Source organism: Daucus carota, chromosome 5 (assembly GCF_001625215.2).
Source record: "Daucus carota subsp. sativus chromosome 5, DH1 v3.0, whole genome shotgun sequence".
NCBI lineage: Eukaryota > Viridiplantae > Streptophyta > Magnoliopsida > Apiales > Apiaceae > Daucus > Daucus carota.
In genome coordinates, this window is record NC_030385.2 from 45,501,839 (window position 1) to 45,519,724 (window position 17,886).

Below are 17,886 nucleotides of genomic sequence, written 5' to 3' on the forward strand. Positions count from 1 at the left end.
TTTACGTTACTTTTTGGCACGCATTTTAATGCTCCTATAAAGTATACTTACATTATATATTTATTTTTGAAAAAAATTCCGAAAAAAAGTTTGACGTTTAAACTTTTATTCAAAAAATGAAAAAATTAAAAATACATTATAGAACTATACTTTACGAGAGCCTCAAAATGCGTGCAAACAGTGTACGTAAGCTTCCTGCTGGGACGGAGGGAGTACTTAGCTAATATTTTTTAAGATGCATAATTTTTCTAAAAGAGATATGTAAAATGGGATGGAGAGAGTATAATGACGGGCCTAAGTTTGTTGCGCGTCATTGCCATAATCCCTGAGACATCTATTCAGTTCCTCCAGCATCAAATAGATTTCTTTCCTCTTGGGGTGTTTTGCATCTCCGGCAAGGAATTCATGCACAGTGTTATTCACTTCAATTGAGCTACAACCAGGTTCCTTTTGTATCCCCGTGTCTTTCATCATTGTTCTCACCCTTTTCGCACCATTCCAATTGCGTTTCGCGGCATAAATATTTGAAAGAAGTATGAACGCGCCTGAACTTGCAGGATTCTGATCAGTGTAGAATTTTATGATATCCTCTCCCAGATCACTGTCTCCGTGGAGTCTACAAGCGTCGAGTAATGTTCTCCAAATGATCTGATCCGGCCTGGTAGCGATACTCATGGTCATGGCCTTGACAAGCTTAAACGCTTCATTAAGGTGCCCAAGCCGACCTAAAAGATTGATCATACATCCATAATGCTCGATTCTAGGTTCAATTCCATATTCCTTCCTCATTGACCGGAAAATTTCAGATCCTTCGCGTACCAAACCAGCATGGGCACAAACACTTAAAAGTCCGATGAAGGTAATCTCTGTAGGATGCACACTCAGCTGACGCATTTCACTAAAAAGCTGCAACGCTTCTCTGCTCAACCCATTCATCGCGTATCCAGAAATCATCGCGTTCCACACAACTATATCTTTCGACTTGATCTCATCAAAAACCAATCGAGCGTCCTCCCAACTACCACATTTGCTATACATATCTACCAAAGCCGCCCCAACATGAACATTCATCCGAACACGTCTATTCTTCATATAACCATGAACCCACCTCCCCGATTCCAGAGCTCCAAGCTGCCCGCAAGCAGAAAAAACCGCCACCAAAGTAACTCCATCAGGACAAACATCACCAGACAACATTTCCCTGAACAGAACCAAAGCCTCATTAGCCCTCCCATGTTGAACATACGCGTCAATCATCACATTCCAACACACCACATCCCTTTCCCCCATTCCCTCAAACACCGCCCTCGCGCCATCAACATCCCCATTCTTTGCTAAACCAGTCATCATCGTAGTTAATGAAACCAAACTCCTCTCAGGCATTTTATCAAACAGTTGGCCCGCAAGCTCCACCTCGCCTCCCCTCGCGTAAACATCAATCAAACCAGTTCTGACGTAAGAATTCATCTCACACCCCATCTTAATTGCTTGCCCGTGTAGCCCTCTTGCAGTTACAATTGGCGAATTCTTCAGCATTGCGGAGAATGTGAAGGCATTGGGCTCAATTTTTTTCGACAACATTTCGACATACAAACCCATTGCTTGCCAATGCAAATTCTCATTGTTGTGGGAAAGAATAATACTAGTGTAGAAAAATACATCACGATCAAGAGTGCGATGAAACAATGTGCTCGAGTAATCGAGGCGCCCGAGTAAAGAGTAAGAGCGCTGAAGCTTCAAGTTTAAAATTGGATGAGTTTCGAGGCTGTTTCGGAGTAGATAAGCGTGGATTTGGAAGAGCTGTTTTATCGTTTTCGAGTTGTCGATTAATGTGGCAAGTCTGGCCGGAGATAAATGATTGTGGTGGTGCTTTACGGTGGATGATTGCGGTGGTGGAGCGGTGCAGAATGTAGCAAGTGAAGACATGGTTTGGCGCCCTTTTGGCTTTCACTTGCTTAGAGCAAGTCCAACGGTGAGCTATATCTTGTGCTATATCTATATTATAGCTCTAAATCAAAAAATTTCAACTTCAATGGTGTGCTAAACTTGGTGCTAAAATAGCATATTGCTATAGTTGGTGCTATATTTAGCACAAACTATAGCAATAGCTATAATTGCCACTTCATCAAAAAGTAAAAAAGTGGAGGGAAATGAATAAAAAATAGATTTATATCTCAACTTATTCAAGTACATGAATGCACATATATTCATTTGGCACAAGATATAGCACCAACCATTAGAGATGTGATATTATTTTAGCACTAAAAACCACTTTTTGGTGCTATATTATAGCAATAGCTACACCTATTTTTAGCTCACCATTGGACTTGCTCTTATAAATTATGTAAATAACTTTTAACTGACTTTTAAGTTTTTCTTACTTTTTGCCGCCATTGGAGGTGGATTACTATTTTGGGACATTTCTATATTAATGTTTTTTGACAAGGTTTCTATTGAAATTATTAAATTTGATGCATGAGTCAATTTCATTAATCTTTTTTTTATTTTCAACAAATCACAATATTTCATGTAAGATTTGGGATGAAAATTAATTATTATTTTTTGATTTATATATCATTTTTATGGTACTCCCTCCATCTCATTCGATATTATCAGATTTTCATTATCTAACACATATTTTAAACTTTTTATTAAATATAGTTTTAAATTTTATTTTTATAATTTTTTTCTAGATAAAAATTTAAACATTATTGTTTTAATCAAGTAAAAAAAATTAAATAAATTATAAAATTATATTTTATGAAAGTCTTAATATAAGAGTACTCGTGCCCAATAGTGTCATCAAACCACCAGCCACGTACTTATTGTGGTTGAAAGAGCTTCACCAAATCATTTGTCACTGATGCAGATGTTTGCTAGATCCTTCAAGTAACAATATAACACCTACTGCAGATGTTTGATAAAAGATACATCCATATAAAACCTACATGCCATATGCTACATGCTGTTAAAATTGCTTAACAAAGAATTCTATACTAGAGGGTTACTTCGTATAGCATAATATCCAACTGCGGCTCAAGTTAACAACATTGAAATGGAGCAAAACAACTGCTTGGGGAATGGGTAAGCAAAATTGTATATTGTATTTCCCGAATAATCTTAATACATTTTATTATTTGCAAAGCAAGAGCCGCGTATTTTTCCATTTTCTCCATGTTTTTGACATACCCTACTTCAGAACTTCCCTACGAGCAGCTTTCAGTTTGTACAGATAGATTTATCTATCTTCATGGGGACAGCAAAAGGCCAATGACAGCTTCTGTCCTGTCTATACTGGGATAGAATCACATGTATACAAAAATGGTGCCCGTTACCACCAGAAGCATATTAGTCATCGCTGGAGTTTCCTTCTAGCTAGAGCAGGGGCTTTATTTGGAATGTAGACCTTGTAGCTCACCTGATCAAAAGAAGCAGATAAAGTCAATTTATTAAACAATTGCAGATTAAAACCAGTTTTAGCTTAGTATTCACAACTGTAAAATTTTATATCCTCCACAATGTATATTAAATAGCCGTCACCTGCACCATTTCACCACCTCTCATCACAGACATAGTTTTCTGTTCAAATGAGTTGCCTTTGGATTCTTCTTGGCATTGTTTAGAGTTATGTTCATCAGATATTGGTTTACTACAAGAAGATTCTGGAACCACATGAGAGGCATCATTAGCTCCTACATTCTCATTATTAACAATACTCCCGGCTACAGTTTCAGCCTTTTCAGCGGCACTCTTGTGTATAACAGACGTTCCCCGTACATTTGCAGACACAGGTGATTGTGGCAGTTTCTCCAGGCTACTTTCTGGCGGTTGTTCCATCGGTTTGGCTGTGCTAATTTCAATTTCAATTTCTCTTCCATCCACCTTCATATCCTCAGTCTGCACAAAACGAGACGAATTTGTCCTCAGTGTCTGCCTATTCTGCTGATTCTTTCCTCCAGTTTCACCAACTCCAATCGTGGGATCCTGCTTAGATGACTTGTTTTGAACATCATCAGCCTTTGCAGCGAATGATTTAACATTTCTCTCGGTCTCATATTCGTGATAAGATGTCGGTTTTGCATTTTTCTGAGGACCTCGAAACCTCATAAGATTCTCTAGAGCCTTTTGCCTCAAGATTGTCTCTAGATCCTCACTGCCAAATCCTCCAATGGGAGTAGATGTATCAATCTCATTTTTATTACCGGGATGTTCTATTGACGCTCTATAAGATTGATCAATCCTATCTATGCTACTTAATTTAGACTCATTTGCTACAAGTTCATAAGAAAAATCTTCTTGTCCCACCATATCTTCAGCTCTTTCCTTCTCAGATCCATCGTAAGATTTGTGTGCCAAGTCCCTCTTACCCCCATCGTTACTGTCATTGCTTCTGCAGGAAGGGTAATCATCCTGATCGTAAAAAATCTCTTCTTTGTTTTCATCCTTATCCTGTCCACTTGCTTCTTCTTCATATTGTGGTCGTACAACAGTAATAATTGATTTTAAACGCCTTGGCAAAATCTCACTCGCAACTATTTCCCTGTTCTGATCAATCTCACTTGCCACATTATCCTTAATCACATCATCACTGTTATTACTATAACGGCTGCCTGAAGAATAACTCCTAGACCTCAATCTACTCTTTTTAGATCCAAGTTTACCTGAACTTGTTCTGTCGCTTTTCCTCTTCCTAGACCTTCCCCTCTTCCTCTCATGTTCACTCTCCTCCGTACCACTAGAACTGTCATGACGACGAGTCCTCACAATTCCCGAATCACTGCTCGAAGAACTAACACTGACTTTTCTCCTAATCTTCTTCTTCTTCTTCTTATGTGTTCTCTTCCTAACCTTAGAATCCCCAATTCTTTTTGAATGTTTCCTCACCTTAACATCTACACTGCTATCATCACTAGAAGAGCTTCTTCGAACCCTCTTCTTACTACCCTTCACCTTACCTCTCGCGCGAGACCGTCCCTTTCTGCCAATATCACCATCCTCACTATCAGACAACGATACAGACACAGACCTCAACGACTCATCAGAATCCGAAGAAACAGAATCATCGCTATAAACCCTCTTCGATTTATTTCTTTTACTCGTCTTCTTCCTTCGGGTCTAACCACAAAACCCATACATTAAAAATTAGTTTGACACAAAACCCATTAGTACTTCATCAATCTATCATACACTATAATCAAGAACATTGAAACTTGTTGAGTACTGGTATAAAAATTGAATCTTGATCCTAATATTTGCCCCAATTAGTATAATTTCAATATGAACCTTACATTAAAGAGATTCAATCATTAAAACAATAAAATAAAGCAGCAAGAATGATGAAACAATCAAATTGAACTAAATTGATGAAATAGAGAGAGTAATTAAGAGTACCTGAGAGGAAAGTTTGGATTTTTTCTTGTTTGAAGATTTGTGTTTTGAAGAAGCAGTTCGACCCATTTGATCTTCTATTTCTTTAACCTAATTCACCTGCAGAGAGAGACAGAGAGAGAGGGAGAGGGGAGAGAAAGGTTGCTCACCAAATACAATCCAAACTTCTACAAGAGCCAACAGAGTAATCCACTATATTTATAGTGCGTGTACATATGTGTGCTCGATAAATTTTGAGATTTGGATTTTGGGGGAAAGTATGGATCTGTGACCCGATTATATATTTTAAAGGGAAATTTGTAAAAGTATTTGTTTGTAAAAATACCGGGTAATTGAAGTTAGCAGTATAGTCTGTGTTCTAAAATAATAAATATAAATATATTTGTTAATAAATAATCAATACAATAATAACTAAATAATAAATAATATTTTAAGATTTTAAATACATCTGATTTTCATTCCAATTAATTTCCGATTTTTCATTAATCCTAAATCGGTAGCTCAACGGATTAACGCCGATTCCCGATTTCTATAACACCGAATATAGGTAATTTATGGTTAGTTTTCATGTTATTGTGTTTGTTGCAAATTAAATTGTATCGTATTTTTTGTAATAACTTTTATAATTTCGATATTTTAAAGAAAAAACCTATTTATAATCAACATATATGAAGATATTAATGTTTTCCATGTTATAATTGATATTCTAATTTATGTGAAAACAACAAGTGCTTGTTGAATTATCTGGTATCGGTTGTGAAAACGACAAAGTGCTGATTAACAAGTGCGGGTAAGTTTAGCCCCTGGTTGTAAAATGCTTGAAGTGCAATCATGTTTCATGGTCTTTTTGACAAGGGAAAGACAGAAGGATGCACTGCATATACAACGGGAAGAAAGGTAGTGTTTCTGCCTTTCTGTGGCTTACAAAGCAAGAACATTCAAAACACTATATTACTGTAAGATACTGAAACAGTGGCCAACACAAGCTACTCCAGTGCAATTTACAGACCTGAAGAGATGAAGTTTTATTTGTTCATAATCACGTCAACTTCTTTTATTCTCGTCCATATTGGAGCTAACCAACAAAGAACCATTGATTTATTGATCAAAAGCATGTCAGTTTTCCTCAGGTCATGCCCTATTCGTGCTAACCAGATAACAAAACATAAGGGCTTTATATCATGTTAACTTCTTCTCAGATCAAGCCCGTCGCCTGAAAACTACACAACTAAATAAACATTAAATGCCCAGAAATTTCTTTTCTGGCAAAAAAACACAGAGAAGAAGAATATGCCATAACAAAAATTATGTTTCTCACAACTGAATTTAACAGTCATTTCATGGAAATAACCGGCTTTACAAGGACATTGTTGATAATAAGCCACCAATAATTAAATAGATTAGGACCACACTAGCTGGGTAAGGAAATTCGGGAGTAATATGCTGGAAACATCTCTAAAACAATTACAAAAAGACATATTTAAAATCAAGTTCATTTAGGCAGTAAGCTCTGGAGATGGTGTATACCAACCATGGTGTATTTCAACAGCTTTCTTTCTTCTCGCAAGCCTAGACTTCCTTCTTGCTCCAGTGTTCCTGTGCAAGGTACCAACTTTCACTGCTTTATCGATCACTGAATAAGCTTCTGCAATCAACTTCTCAATGGTGATAACTTCCTCCGCTTGTGCATCAGTTTTCTTTCTGAGCACCTCAAGAGATTCCAGAACCTGAACAAAAGAAATTGCAAATCAAAAATCAAAAAACTTACTTATTTGTTAATTACTTGTTCATCCTTGCATACATCTACTTCAAGTGTATGTTCTTCCAGCAATTGGTCCCAGCGAGAAACTAACGTCAGATGAGAAGAAATCCCCCAAAGTTATTGCAGTACATACCAACCACAAATATAAGCTTGCAATGAAATATTAGCCTAAAGTATGTTAAGGAAAAATGTGTTTCTCTTACTCACTGAAATTAAATTTTGCCAAAAAAAAAAACATGTGGCTGCATCAGGAGCAAGTGAGCAAGGTATAATATCATATAAAATGATATTTGACCTCAAGTCCTCAACAATACTGCAACACTTTATTTATAATAACATTTCAAGATGGGCATTTACGGAAAGCAACCAAGAAGCTCGTCGTTCCTTACTTCCTTAGCATAGACCAAAATCAACATCACTTTTACCAGTGGCAGAACATCAAAAAAGGCGACCACTGGTTTTGTAACTACATCAATAAAGGCAAGTGTTGGTTTTGGAATATACTTTACTCTCATTTATCTGGCCAGTGGAAGATGGAACAGATCATCTTTCAGCTTCTTGCGAATTTGTTTCACTCAATGACAAATCAACACGATGAAACCGAATGAGGGCGAAATTCAGATGAAAAGTTGTTTTTTATTTAGCTAAAAAAAGAAAAAGAAAGAACTAATTGTTCAAAGGGACAAATCAAAGGTGCATATTCTTCATGAGCTGTGTACTCCATTCAATTGAATTGAACATCGGCACCTTTCCTTTCAAATTTATTGGCATTTATCCTATACATGTGACCGACAAGTGAAAATACCTTTAAGTCTTTTACCAAGCAACATTATGAAAACAATAGTGCAGCAACACAAGTAGTTGTACTGAAACGCTGTAACTTCACACATAGCATAGATTTACTCTAAACTAAGATACCAAAAGTAACAGTGATAGTTTAGGTTCTTTCAGTGAAATAACCCTCTTATCCAATTTCCATCAAGGTGTTTTTAAATGAACTCAATGCCATGCACAAATATGTATCAAGACAGATATAAGTGAGTATACAACCAATCAAATGATCTAACAGTGTCAATTTTAAATTTGGTGGTACTTGAAAACTCTATGATGGAAAAATGCATAAGAACTGAGACAACATCCCACAATTTTAACAACTATAAATAACAATACAAATTAATATACGAGAAACCAATAAGGCCTAATGTCAATAACATATCAAACTCGAGATTACGAGAACATTGAGCTAAACCTAAACCTCCACACAATATTTATCCTAACAAACATTTAGCGAAGTTTGTTAACCATAAAGCAATCACATTAGCCGGAAACACTTCAACTCTAAACATCCACAACTTAATCATACACAAACACACCAAATTGCAATGAAATTTTCAAGAATTAAGCTAATTCAAGGAATACAAAAACACATTACTTGCAAACAAAATTTAATTTAGGCAAAATCAAGAAAAAACCACCTTCTTCATTCGGGTTCGAACTTCTGACTTGTGGGCTTTATGATAAATCCTCCTCTTCTCAGACTGCCTCGCTCTCTTAGCAGCTGAATCAGCCTTCTTGGTAGGCCCAGCAGCTTCACACACAATCAGCTGCCCAGTTTGCCTCTTAACAGGCCTTATAGACACAAAACCTGCACAAATTCAAAAACCCAAATGCTAAAATACTTATAAGTAAAATGGGTCAGCAAAAAATGAGATTTTTCAAGTACCTGTGGAGAAAGCATTGAAAGAAGTGTTGGATGAAAACCCAAGAGGCCTAAATGAAGCACAAGAATTGGGGTGAGTTTTGGTGGTGTTGAGTGATAAAGATTGAATCTTTGAGGAAATGGTCCAGCAAGAAGATGAGAGGCACTGTGCTGCTACTGCCATTTTTGAGTTGAACCCTTTGATTGGTGCTGTTTCTTGGTGTTATATTGTGTTCATTGCCTCATCTTATCTACATTTTACAGTAGATGATGGAGTTGTGTTTCGGGTCGGATGTGGCGCCCGGATCCGGATCCGGATCCGGACCTGGTTAGACGAGAATATGTTTTTTTTAGGAAATCGAGATAGTAATTCTTTTTATTAATTTGATACTGCGTGCGTCCTAGTCAACGGTATACATTGGGTGGGGGGCGACACACATTTTAATACTTTGATATAATATAATTTTATAAATTATTTTTAAGATTTTTTTAATAAAAATATAATATTTATATTTTATAAAAAAAATTAAAAAAAATAAGTTGTAGAACCTGTTTTATAAGAGTTTTAAAAAGCGTGCGTGCCGAGTAGTGAAAAAGAAACGTATACAATTGAGTAGGACAGAGAGATAATTAATTATTGTAATATTCTTTTAGGTGTAATATATAATATAATTTTAGATGTTTATTTTCTCAAGATTTTATGTTTAATTTTCACTTGTTTTTGAATTTTTTAAAATAAAAATATTAAATTTATAAAAATATAAGTCTATTGAGAAAAACTTTTTAGATATATCGATATGGATGAAAGAATTATTGTGCGTGTTTGATATGTCTTTGATGATATTAACATAATACTTTTTAGTATATAATATTTCATAAATTTTATATATAGAAATAAATTATTTATTTTTAAAAATTAAATGTTTGTAAAGATAAAAAATTAGTATTCTCAATTTTTCTATCTATCTCTTCAAATATTCTCTAAAATTATTTTAATTATTTTGACACGATAGATTATTAAAAATATTTTAATTTCTTCAAAGAAACGACACAACAAGCATATGCCCATTTTTTAACCACGGGAGAAAAATTCCAACTTCCTAGTAACATTTATGCACATGATAAACTGCACAAAGAACATCCACTCAAGGGAATGTCATTACATCGTTAAGCTCATGACTTGGGTCCGAATTATCTTTCTTTTTCGTTTCTTGCGCTTAGCATACACACCACAAATGTTTCAAATGGTTTGAAATTACAAGTAGTTTATACTCAATTGCTTGTTCTCTTCTTCATGGCACAAGTTGTTTGAGTTTTTTTAGCAAGAATAATGTTATCTATCTCATAAAATTATTTATATGCATACAAAGGTCTATGAATAAAACTAAGCAAATATTATCAAATAAGATTTGAGAAAAAGAATTGAGAATAATTTTTGAATATCTTAACATTTTCCTTTAATTAAACTCGTTATGAATAGCTAGCATTTAAGTTAAAGTTTATAGTTGTGAATGCCATAGTTTATAGTTGGGCAAAATATAAAGCCCGTACATTACATACACAATCAGACAATTGGGATATGTTTTGCTCTGAATCCCGATGATAAGAGAATGTAAATAAACCTGCAACCGACAAAATCATGAAATAATGAATACAACTCAGAAACATTAACTTCAAATCCTCATACCATATAGCCATCGCGTCTAACTCTTATCATACATGCATGCAAATCGTACAACTCTGTGCCCTGCACACTGCACTTACTCATCTTACATTTATAACGAACGGTTATAACCGGTTAATACATTTGTCCGAAGGACAATTTGATTAAAAACATGATCATAATCTTAGTACTTACCTAATACATGCATGCATATCTTAAAGTACTGACAGACTAACAGAGCCACAGTCTTTTTTAAAGTAATCAGAGAAAGATGATTATTAATTAATTAATTAATTAAACGAGGGTCTCCAAATGCAGTCGAGTTCAGTGAGTCCCGGCTTCGGTGTCTCCATCGCCGGGAAGTTGTCGTAGTTGACCGGCGGGAAGAAGAAGCTGGGCTGGTGGAGATTCTCTTCTAGTGATCTGAGGCTGGGGAAGGTGGAGGAGGGCGGCATTGGGGTGGGGTCCATTAGCGGCGGAGGGAGGCCGCCGTCGAAGAGGGTGTGGTAAGTGCTGAAGCCGCCGGGGGCGGCGGAACTGGAGAAACAGGGCACGTGCTCGTAGGTGATCACGTGATCAGTTGTTGTTGCTGGTGGTGGAGGTGGTGTGAAAGGGATGGAGGAAGATGAGCTGATTTCTGAGTGAAAGTGGCTGCTCATGCTGGAGCTTGGTCTTTTTTCTCCGGCGGTGGCGCCGCCGGTTTTTTTGAAGAGCCGGGAGATGACCCACTCGTCCTGAAAAATGTGATTAATGTTAGTTGAGTGGCGAGGATTGTTAAAAAGATTTGTGAGTGGCTCTAGGAAAAAGTAGGTTTGTGGATGTGTAGATATGTTGAGTTGACATGACTATGTAAAGATGAATTTACAAGTAGTGTAGGTGTGTAGAGTGCTAAAAAAAAACATGATATTTTCTCTTTAGATTTGATTTAGGTCAGATTCTAGCTTACATGCACATTTTAGATATGTTAATAGTAACATAAAACCTGAAACAACATTACCCTAGTTCCTAGCTAAGAACTGTAACAAATACTGTCCCTAGCCCTTGCTTGTGCAGTAACTCTGAAGATCTCTCTCCCTCTCCCCCATCTCTCTCTCTCTCTCCTTCTCCCTCCCCCCATCTCTCTCTCTCTCTCTCCTTCTCCCTCTCCCCCATCTCTCTCTCTCTCTCTCTCACTATCTCCCTCTCCCTCTCCCCCCATCTCTCCCTCTCCCTCTCCCCCATTTCTCTCTGTGTGCGCTAGTGACATATGATGAGGCATTTTATACAGAGATAGCTTGAGTAATAATATATGGATGTGTACCTTAGAGGTAGTAGAGAGGTAGTGGTAAGCAAGCTTGCCATCAAGGCGAAACTCATGCATGACCCAGTTGGTCTTCTCTCCTTTAGGAGCACGGCCTCTGTAGAACACTAGGGTTTTCTTCATCCCCACCAGAGACGAAGTCTTCGAGCTGTAAATCTCCCTGTCTTTCCCTGTGGCCTTCCAGTACCCCGCTTCTGTCGCCCTGTTTGTCCTCAACCCTGTTGGGTACTTCCTGTCCCTCAAGCTGTAAAAGTACCACTCTTTCTCCCCCATCTTTGCTTTCTCTACATTCACAAAAAACAAACTCAACTGTAAATAATTCAACAATAAAGAGAAAAACTGAACAAAAGATGCTGACAACGTGTTGGTGCGGTGGTTGAGCTCTCGTACCCCTTACGGGAGGTCAGGAGTTCGACTCTCAGATGTGCGTGTCTAACCAATTAAAAAAACTGAATAAGTGAACTTCACTATGTTAGTTAGTAAGTTACCAGGAAGGTGCCATGGTTCACATTTGTTGAGGTCAACTTGGGCAATGGCTCTGCTACTGAAGTTGTGATCAAGGACTTTCTTGAGGAGGTAGTAAGTGATGAGTTCCTCATCTGTTGGGTGAAATCTGAAGCCTGGAGGCAGCTGAGCATCCCCATTGTTCTCCATACTTTGGTAGAAATGGTCCATCTCCTAGACAACTCCAAGAACTTTGTTTAAAAAGCTAGAGCTCTTGCTTATCACTTGTGCATAAGAAAAGAGTGGTGAATGCATGTATATATAATGGCCTGAAAATTGAGAGGGGTGTGTGAGTAGGAAAGAGAAGAGTGAAGTGTGTGGACTGTGGAGTGTAATGTGGGAAAAGAGGGTAAATAAAAAGTAGAGAAACTAGAAAAAAACAGCTAGCTGGAAAAATTTGTGCTTTCTGGCTTGTCCTCTTCTGATCTCTCTCTCATTCTCCATCTCTCTCTTATCTCTCTCCCTGTCTATCTCTCTGAGTACTGCGGCCCTTTATGATAGCATCCATCCATATGGGTAGCTAGGTAGGTATAGGGTAGAGATAATTAGAGAGGGTGACATACGTGTGTGAATATTTTATGATTAAGTGTACAAGTACTGATATGAGTGTGTCTGAGGAGTGGGCTCTGCCTCTGTTTTGAGTATGCGTGCGTGTGCGAACAAATTGGCAGGGATCCCACCTGTCAGTACTCGAAGAAAATCAACGGGAGGGAACAAAATGTAACTAAGATTTTTATTCAATTTTAACATTTTCGGTTGAATTATTAGCTACCTTTCTTGCCCATTCCGATCAATGATCCCTTTACATGGCTCGGGGGTGTTGTATAACCGGGAACTAGGGATCAATATAATTATCTGAAACCATTCAATTCGGTCAATCCAATTTTTTAAATTGAAATTTTCGATTTTATTAAAGTTTAGTTCAATTTCTGGCTCGAGAATTAGAAAATCGAGAATTTTTGTTTTCCATTCGATTTTCATTTCAGATTGAAATAACCAAAGCGCTTATAAATATATCTTATAAATAATACGTTTTTTTTTCAGTTAGATATTTAAATGTTTTCTCTTCTGAAATGAGTAACTTGTTTTCTTACAATTAAAGAGTTATTTATTTTCATAACAACAAACAATGGTAATACCTATAAATTAACTATCAATTAACTAACATGAATGAGTTGTAAAGTTATACTAATAGTATTGGTATATTGAAAATTCTATCATTTTGTGTATTTTGCTTCTTAATTTGTGATTTTTAATAGAATAAAAATGTAAGAAGCTACTTTGATCACGTTGTCTCATTTCATCCCGTCTTTCCTTTAAGAATCACTGACATGATTTTTTTTTAAAATATTTTTAAATCTAATTAAAAAAAACTAAATGGATCCGGATATCCGATTCGTGATCCGTGATCCTAATGGATCCGGATATGGATCGGCTTGTAAAAAATCGGGTCCCGATCCGATCCAAATCCGAATCCGATAAAATAAATGGATATGGATATGGATTTATGCTGATCCGATACGAACCCGATCCATTGACAGGCCTAATCAAGCATAGTCGGAGCTGAAATTATACATTATTATTTGCTAGACGAACGGAGCCCTAAAAAGCTTTATTTTTCTAAAATAATTGAATTATAGCGGTATTCCCCCTCTTCTCGCAGGGCCAACAATAGGAATGTTTATTTTAATTTACGGAGAGGGTAAGTTGGAGAAATAATGATGCAAAAATCAAGAAAGCTGGAAAAAATCTCAAATGTCAGCAGAGTACAAAGATTAGATAATCCCACGGACAAAGACAGGGTGTCCATTTCAAAATGCATCTATTTTTACTCGTTCCTCTTGCATGCCCCTCTCTCCATATCGCTGTACTATTTGATTCACCTATCATTACCGCCTGATTCACTTCTTTTGTTTTTCTTCGTTTTTTATTTTTTCTTGTTTGTCAGCTAATCAGAGTTTCAGAACGTTCATCTTTGTGATTTTGCGTAATCGATCACACAAACAAAAATAGGAGTAATTAGACTCGCTAGTAGAATTAGAAGCGCCGTTCTGTCGCAGAACCGCAACAAATGAGAGTTTTTACGACGAAATAGCTACTGATTCCGTCTTATTAAATTATATAGTACGAAATAGAAGGCGAGATAGAAGGTTCGACATGTATTCTAAGATATTTATAAAAGAGTAGTGCTAGATGCACATAATTGTGCACAGAAAATTTGTACATAATGATGTGGTGGTTTTTAATTGGGGTGATTGGTGTAAATGCAGGGGGGCCATCCAATTAAAATCCGCCAAATGTCATTATGTACATGTTTTTGTACACAATTATGTGCATCAAGCATTTTCCTTTATAAAATATCATTATAAAATAGTTTTAATTTTTGCCATTTGAATAAAAATTTAATATCTAATATTTATTTAAAAATAGAAAAAATTTAAAACAAATTATAAAACTGTATTTCATAAAACTTTTAAAACACGTGTAAAGTAATGGAAAAAAGTCGGTACGAAGATGAGGGAAATGAGATAGACGAGGAAGTATAATTCTGCACGTGTAATTATTTACATATTTACTTTCAAGATTAAATTTCCTCACTAGTTTTGAGCTTATAAATTACTCGAGCCAAAATGGCATATATTTTTTCATCATAACTAGTGTAACACAAAATTCTTTACAAATGGATCTTATTATTATAATATTAAAATTATGCACAGACCATCATATTGTTATGGATCATGTGGACCCCATATATATCAGAAACACAACCTGTTTTATATATAATAATAATTTTTTATAATATTTTGTTTGTTGAGCATAAACTGTTTCCCAAATTTTCAGTATAGAAATATAATCTTCATGAAACTCAACCTTTCGACAAAAAAGCCAGTAGGAAGAAAATGTTTTCGTTAAATTTTCGGGCTGACAATAAAAAGTGACTAGATACCTTCGAGGATTATAAATACAGATGTCTGAGAACAGAAAGAAAGAAATCAACAATCATCTAGTTAGAAAGTTCCTCGAAATGTTTACTAAAATTATGATTTTCGCATGATAACACTAAAAAAACATTGCCGAAAATACAATATCTTAAAGAAACAGAATGACAAGTCGTTAGCCGAAGACTTTGATTTGATACAGTAGAAAGCAGTATTTGCATTTAAGAGGGCAGCAGATAAATTTACTGAAACTCGGCTGCTCAACCTCTTTAGTCTTTACGTTACCACTGCATTATTTACTGCAAGTTTTTCACTGTAGACAAAGACAAACAGATTTGAAATGGGCAGTTCACCAAAACAGTGAGGAAAAGATGTGAGAAAAGGAACAAGAAATGGGAGCCAGAGGAGTACTAAACCTAGTAATACGTGTTTCTCAAGGAACATGCATGTCATGATCTTGAAGCTTCAAATGAACAAGGGCCTGCTGGCTATTTTGATGGATTTTTGGTTTTTTATGTAGTGACTTGGTATCATTTACCCAGCGTGGTAGTCGCGCACATACTCAAAAGTACCCTATGTGTTTTCATCTCTAGTACCGTAACCAAATTGTTGACGGAGGAACTTGGTAATCAAAGATGAGGTCCGTGACCGGAATCAAAATCTCGATACCCTAGTGTTGTAAGCATAGATCCGCCTCTAAGAGTAAGATGTGGGCCGAAAAAAATGTACAAAGATCATGTCACTATTCTAATTATTTTCTGTGAAGACTCCCAACTCAATACAAAATAAAATGTTACGTGATATATATGTAAATAATGCTTTGACCGATAATTTTCTGTATACAAGACTCACCTGTGTCGTAAAAATGCCCTGAACCTTTTCATCAAATCAGCGTATCAACCCTCAAAATGGGAGCTGATAAGCCAAGAGTTACAGGCTCCCGAAATATCTAACAAGCTTTAAGAAGCATAAGCTTTCTTGCTCATTTTACGAACAATTAACTTTTTTTATTTGAATCGATTACACTTTTGAATTTATATATCCTAATGGCCTAAAGTGCAAAAGCAGCAATATTCGTTTTCTTTCGTGTTGTTACTGCGCGAGAGTTGAATAACTGAATAAAAGATTCGGTCTGAATTTATTTCAATTTTGTAGATACACTTTTTCAATAGGACGTCGGTGATCTTGTTTCAAGATCTTGTTTCACACTTGTGCATATTACCTGCATGTACGGACCTTCCCACATATTTCAAAATACTAATTCAGTAATTTTATTTCATAAATATAAATTACTTATTCGATTCTCGATCACTCGAATATTTGGTGTTGAGTGACCAACTCTCTTTAGAACTTCAAGGTGTTAGGAGGAAGTTTATCAGGATCATATTCTAACATTTTCTTCCGCGAGCTTAAGCTCTGATATCATGTTAAGTGAACAACTCTCTTAAAACCTCAAGGAGTTAGGAGAAGTGATTATCAGAATCGTATTCTAACATTTGGAACCGAGAAACACATAAATGATGAGTTCAGAACCGAAACTGACCACACCAGGACAAGCAGACACATTCTTAATCACATTAACTAACACTCACGTCTTGTAATAATCAGATGCTTAACGAATTACAAAAGGAAGATGCAATTAATTAATTAATCGTACAATTAATCAAAGAAGGAAACAGATGATGCATGCATGTATCAATTCAGCAATCACATCCATCCGTCACGATCGAAGCAAAGGAAGAAGCTGGTAAAAATAAGACAGACGGCTCATGCATTTTCGCAAAGATGATGGACAAGCAAGCAAGAGCTCAAAATTAACTATCTCTTCGACCAGTCCCTTTCTCTCTTTCACTGCCTCCCTGTCTTGTGCATCTTTTCAAGTTTGCCAAAGCCTTCTTCCAAGTGTACGAGTACCTTTTCCCAGTTTCATTGCCCCCAAACAACTTATACTCCTTTCCATATAGGTCTCCAGGAGCGTATTTGCATGGGCTTGTATCTCTGGAATTTAAGTCATTTTCGATTATAAACTGAAGATATGTGTTTATATAATAAATCAAAGTCAATTTAAATTTAAAAATAATTAAAGTTAGAAGTCAATAGAATTTATATTTTTAGTTAATTTTCTTTTTTAGTAATGATCAATTCCAAAGTAAAATAAATAATCCATCAAATTTATTTTTTTAATAATTTATAAATTATCAGTAACATAAATACTTAAATAAATAATTTAAAATGAGCCAGCCTGACTTGTTTTGAAAAAATCCGGATTTTTTTCCCGATCTGGATCCGGCTCGAACAGATGTTTTGTGCATCTCTAAATCACTATCCAGTCTGGTCTGTTGTGTAATTCTTAAATAATATTTATTTATATTTAAACAAGATTATTATTATAATCGCACACGAAGTTTGAGTTTGGATTCACAATTTTCTAAAGAATCAAACTGGAGCATACAAGGATTTTGACCTAAAAATGGATTTAATTATCTCTGTTATTTTTAGGGATTTCGATTCTCATTCTCTAAATTATAAGATGGACACTGATATCTTATTTCTCCAATATCATTCACGATCCACTTAGCAGGGCCCGTTTCTAAATACTTTAGCTAATGGCCCAAACCGTACTATTGGGTT

The 17,886-nt window shown here is 36.0% G+C and overlaps 4 protein-coding genes across 4 annotated transcripts; all 4 read right to left on the reverse strand.

Annotated features, from left to right (window-relative positions):
• Nucleotides 1-76: 76 nt before the first annotated feature.
• On the reverse strand, nucleotides 77-2,128 carry LOC108220892 (pentatricopeptide repeat-containing protein ELI1, chloroplastic). The gene has a single exon (XM_017394773.2). It carries the CDS (start codon nucleotides 1,924-1,926, stop codon nucleotides 295-297), a length of 1,632 nt encoding a protein of 543 aa, XP_017250262.1. The 5' UTR covers nucleotides 1,927-2,128; the 3' UTR covers nucleotides 77-294.
• Nucleotides 2,129-2,914: 786 nt separating this feature from the next.
• Nucleotides 2,915-5,637, reverse strand: LOC108223781 (DEAD-box ATP-dependent RNA helicase 42). Its single transcript, XM_017398200.2, has 3 exons — nucleotides 5,392-5,637; nucleotides 3,541-5,115; nucleotides 2,915-3,418 (listed from the first exon to the last, which is right to left on the reverse strand). The coding sequence occupies exons 1-3, from the start codon at nucleotides 5,455-5,457 to the stop codon at nucleotides 3,353-3,355; spliced, it is 1,707 nt and encodes a 568-aa protein (XP_017253689.1). The 5' UTR covers nucleotides 5,458-5,637; the 3' UTR covers nucleotides 2,915-3,352.
• A 1,029-nt stretch (nucleotides 5,638-6,666) lies between these two features.
• LOC108219978 (small ribosomal subunit protein bS20c) lies at nucleotides 6,667-9,090 on the reverse strand. The gene is made up of 3 exons (XM_017393588.2): nucleotides 8,874-9,090; nucleotides 8,626-8,795; nucleotides 6,667-7,115 (listed from the first exon to the last, which is right to left on the reverse strand). Exons 1-3 carry the CDS (start codon nucleotides 9,031-9,033, stop codon nucleotides 6,885-6,887), a joined length of 561 nt encoding a protein of 186 aa, XP_017249077.1. The 5' UTR covers nucleotides 9,034-9,090; the 3' UTR covers nucleotides 6,667-6,884.
• Nucleotides 9,091-10,522: 1,432 nt separating this feature from the next.
• Nucleotides 10,523-12,638, reverse strand: LOC108222352 (protein CUP-SHAPED COTYLEDON 2). The gene is made up of 3 exons (XM_017396272.2): nucleotides 12,301-12,638; nucleotides 11,813-12,096; nucleotides 10,523-11,246 (listed from the first exon to the last, which is right to left on the reverse strand). The coding sequence occupies exons 1-3, from the start codon at nucleotides 12,485-12,487 to the stop codon at nucleotides 10,803-10,805; spliced, it is 915 nt and encodes a 304-aa protein (XP_017251761.1). The 5' UTR covers nucleotides 12,488-12,638; the 3' UTR covers nucleotides 10,523-10,802.
• Nucleotides 12,639-17,886: the final 5,248 nt, after the last annotated feature.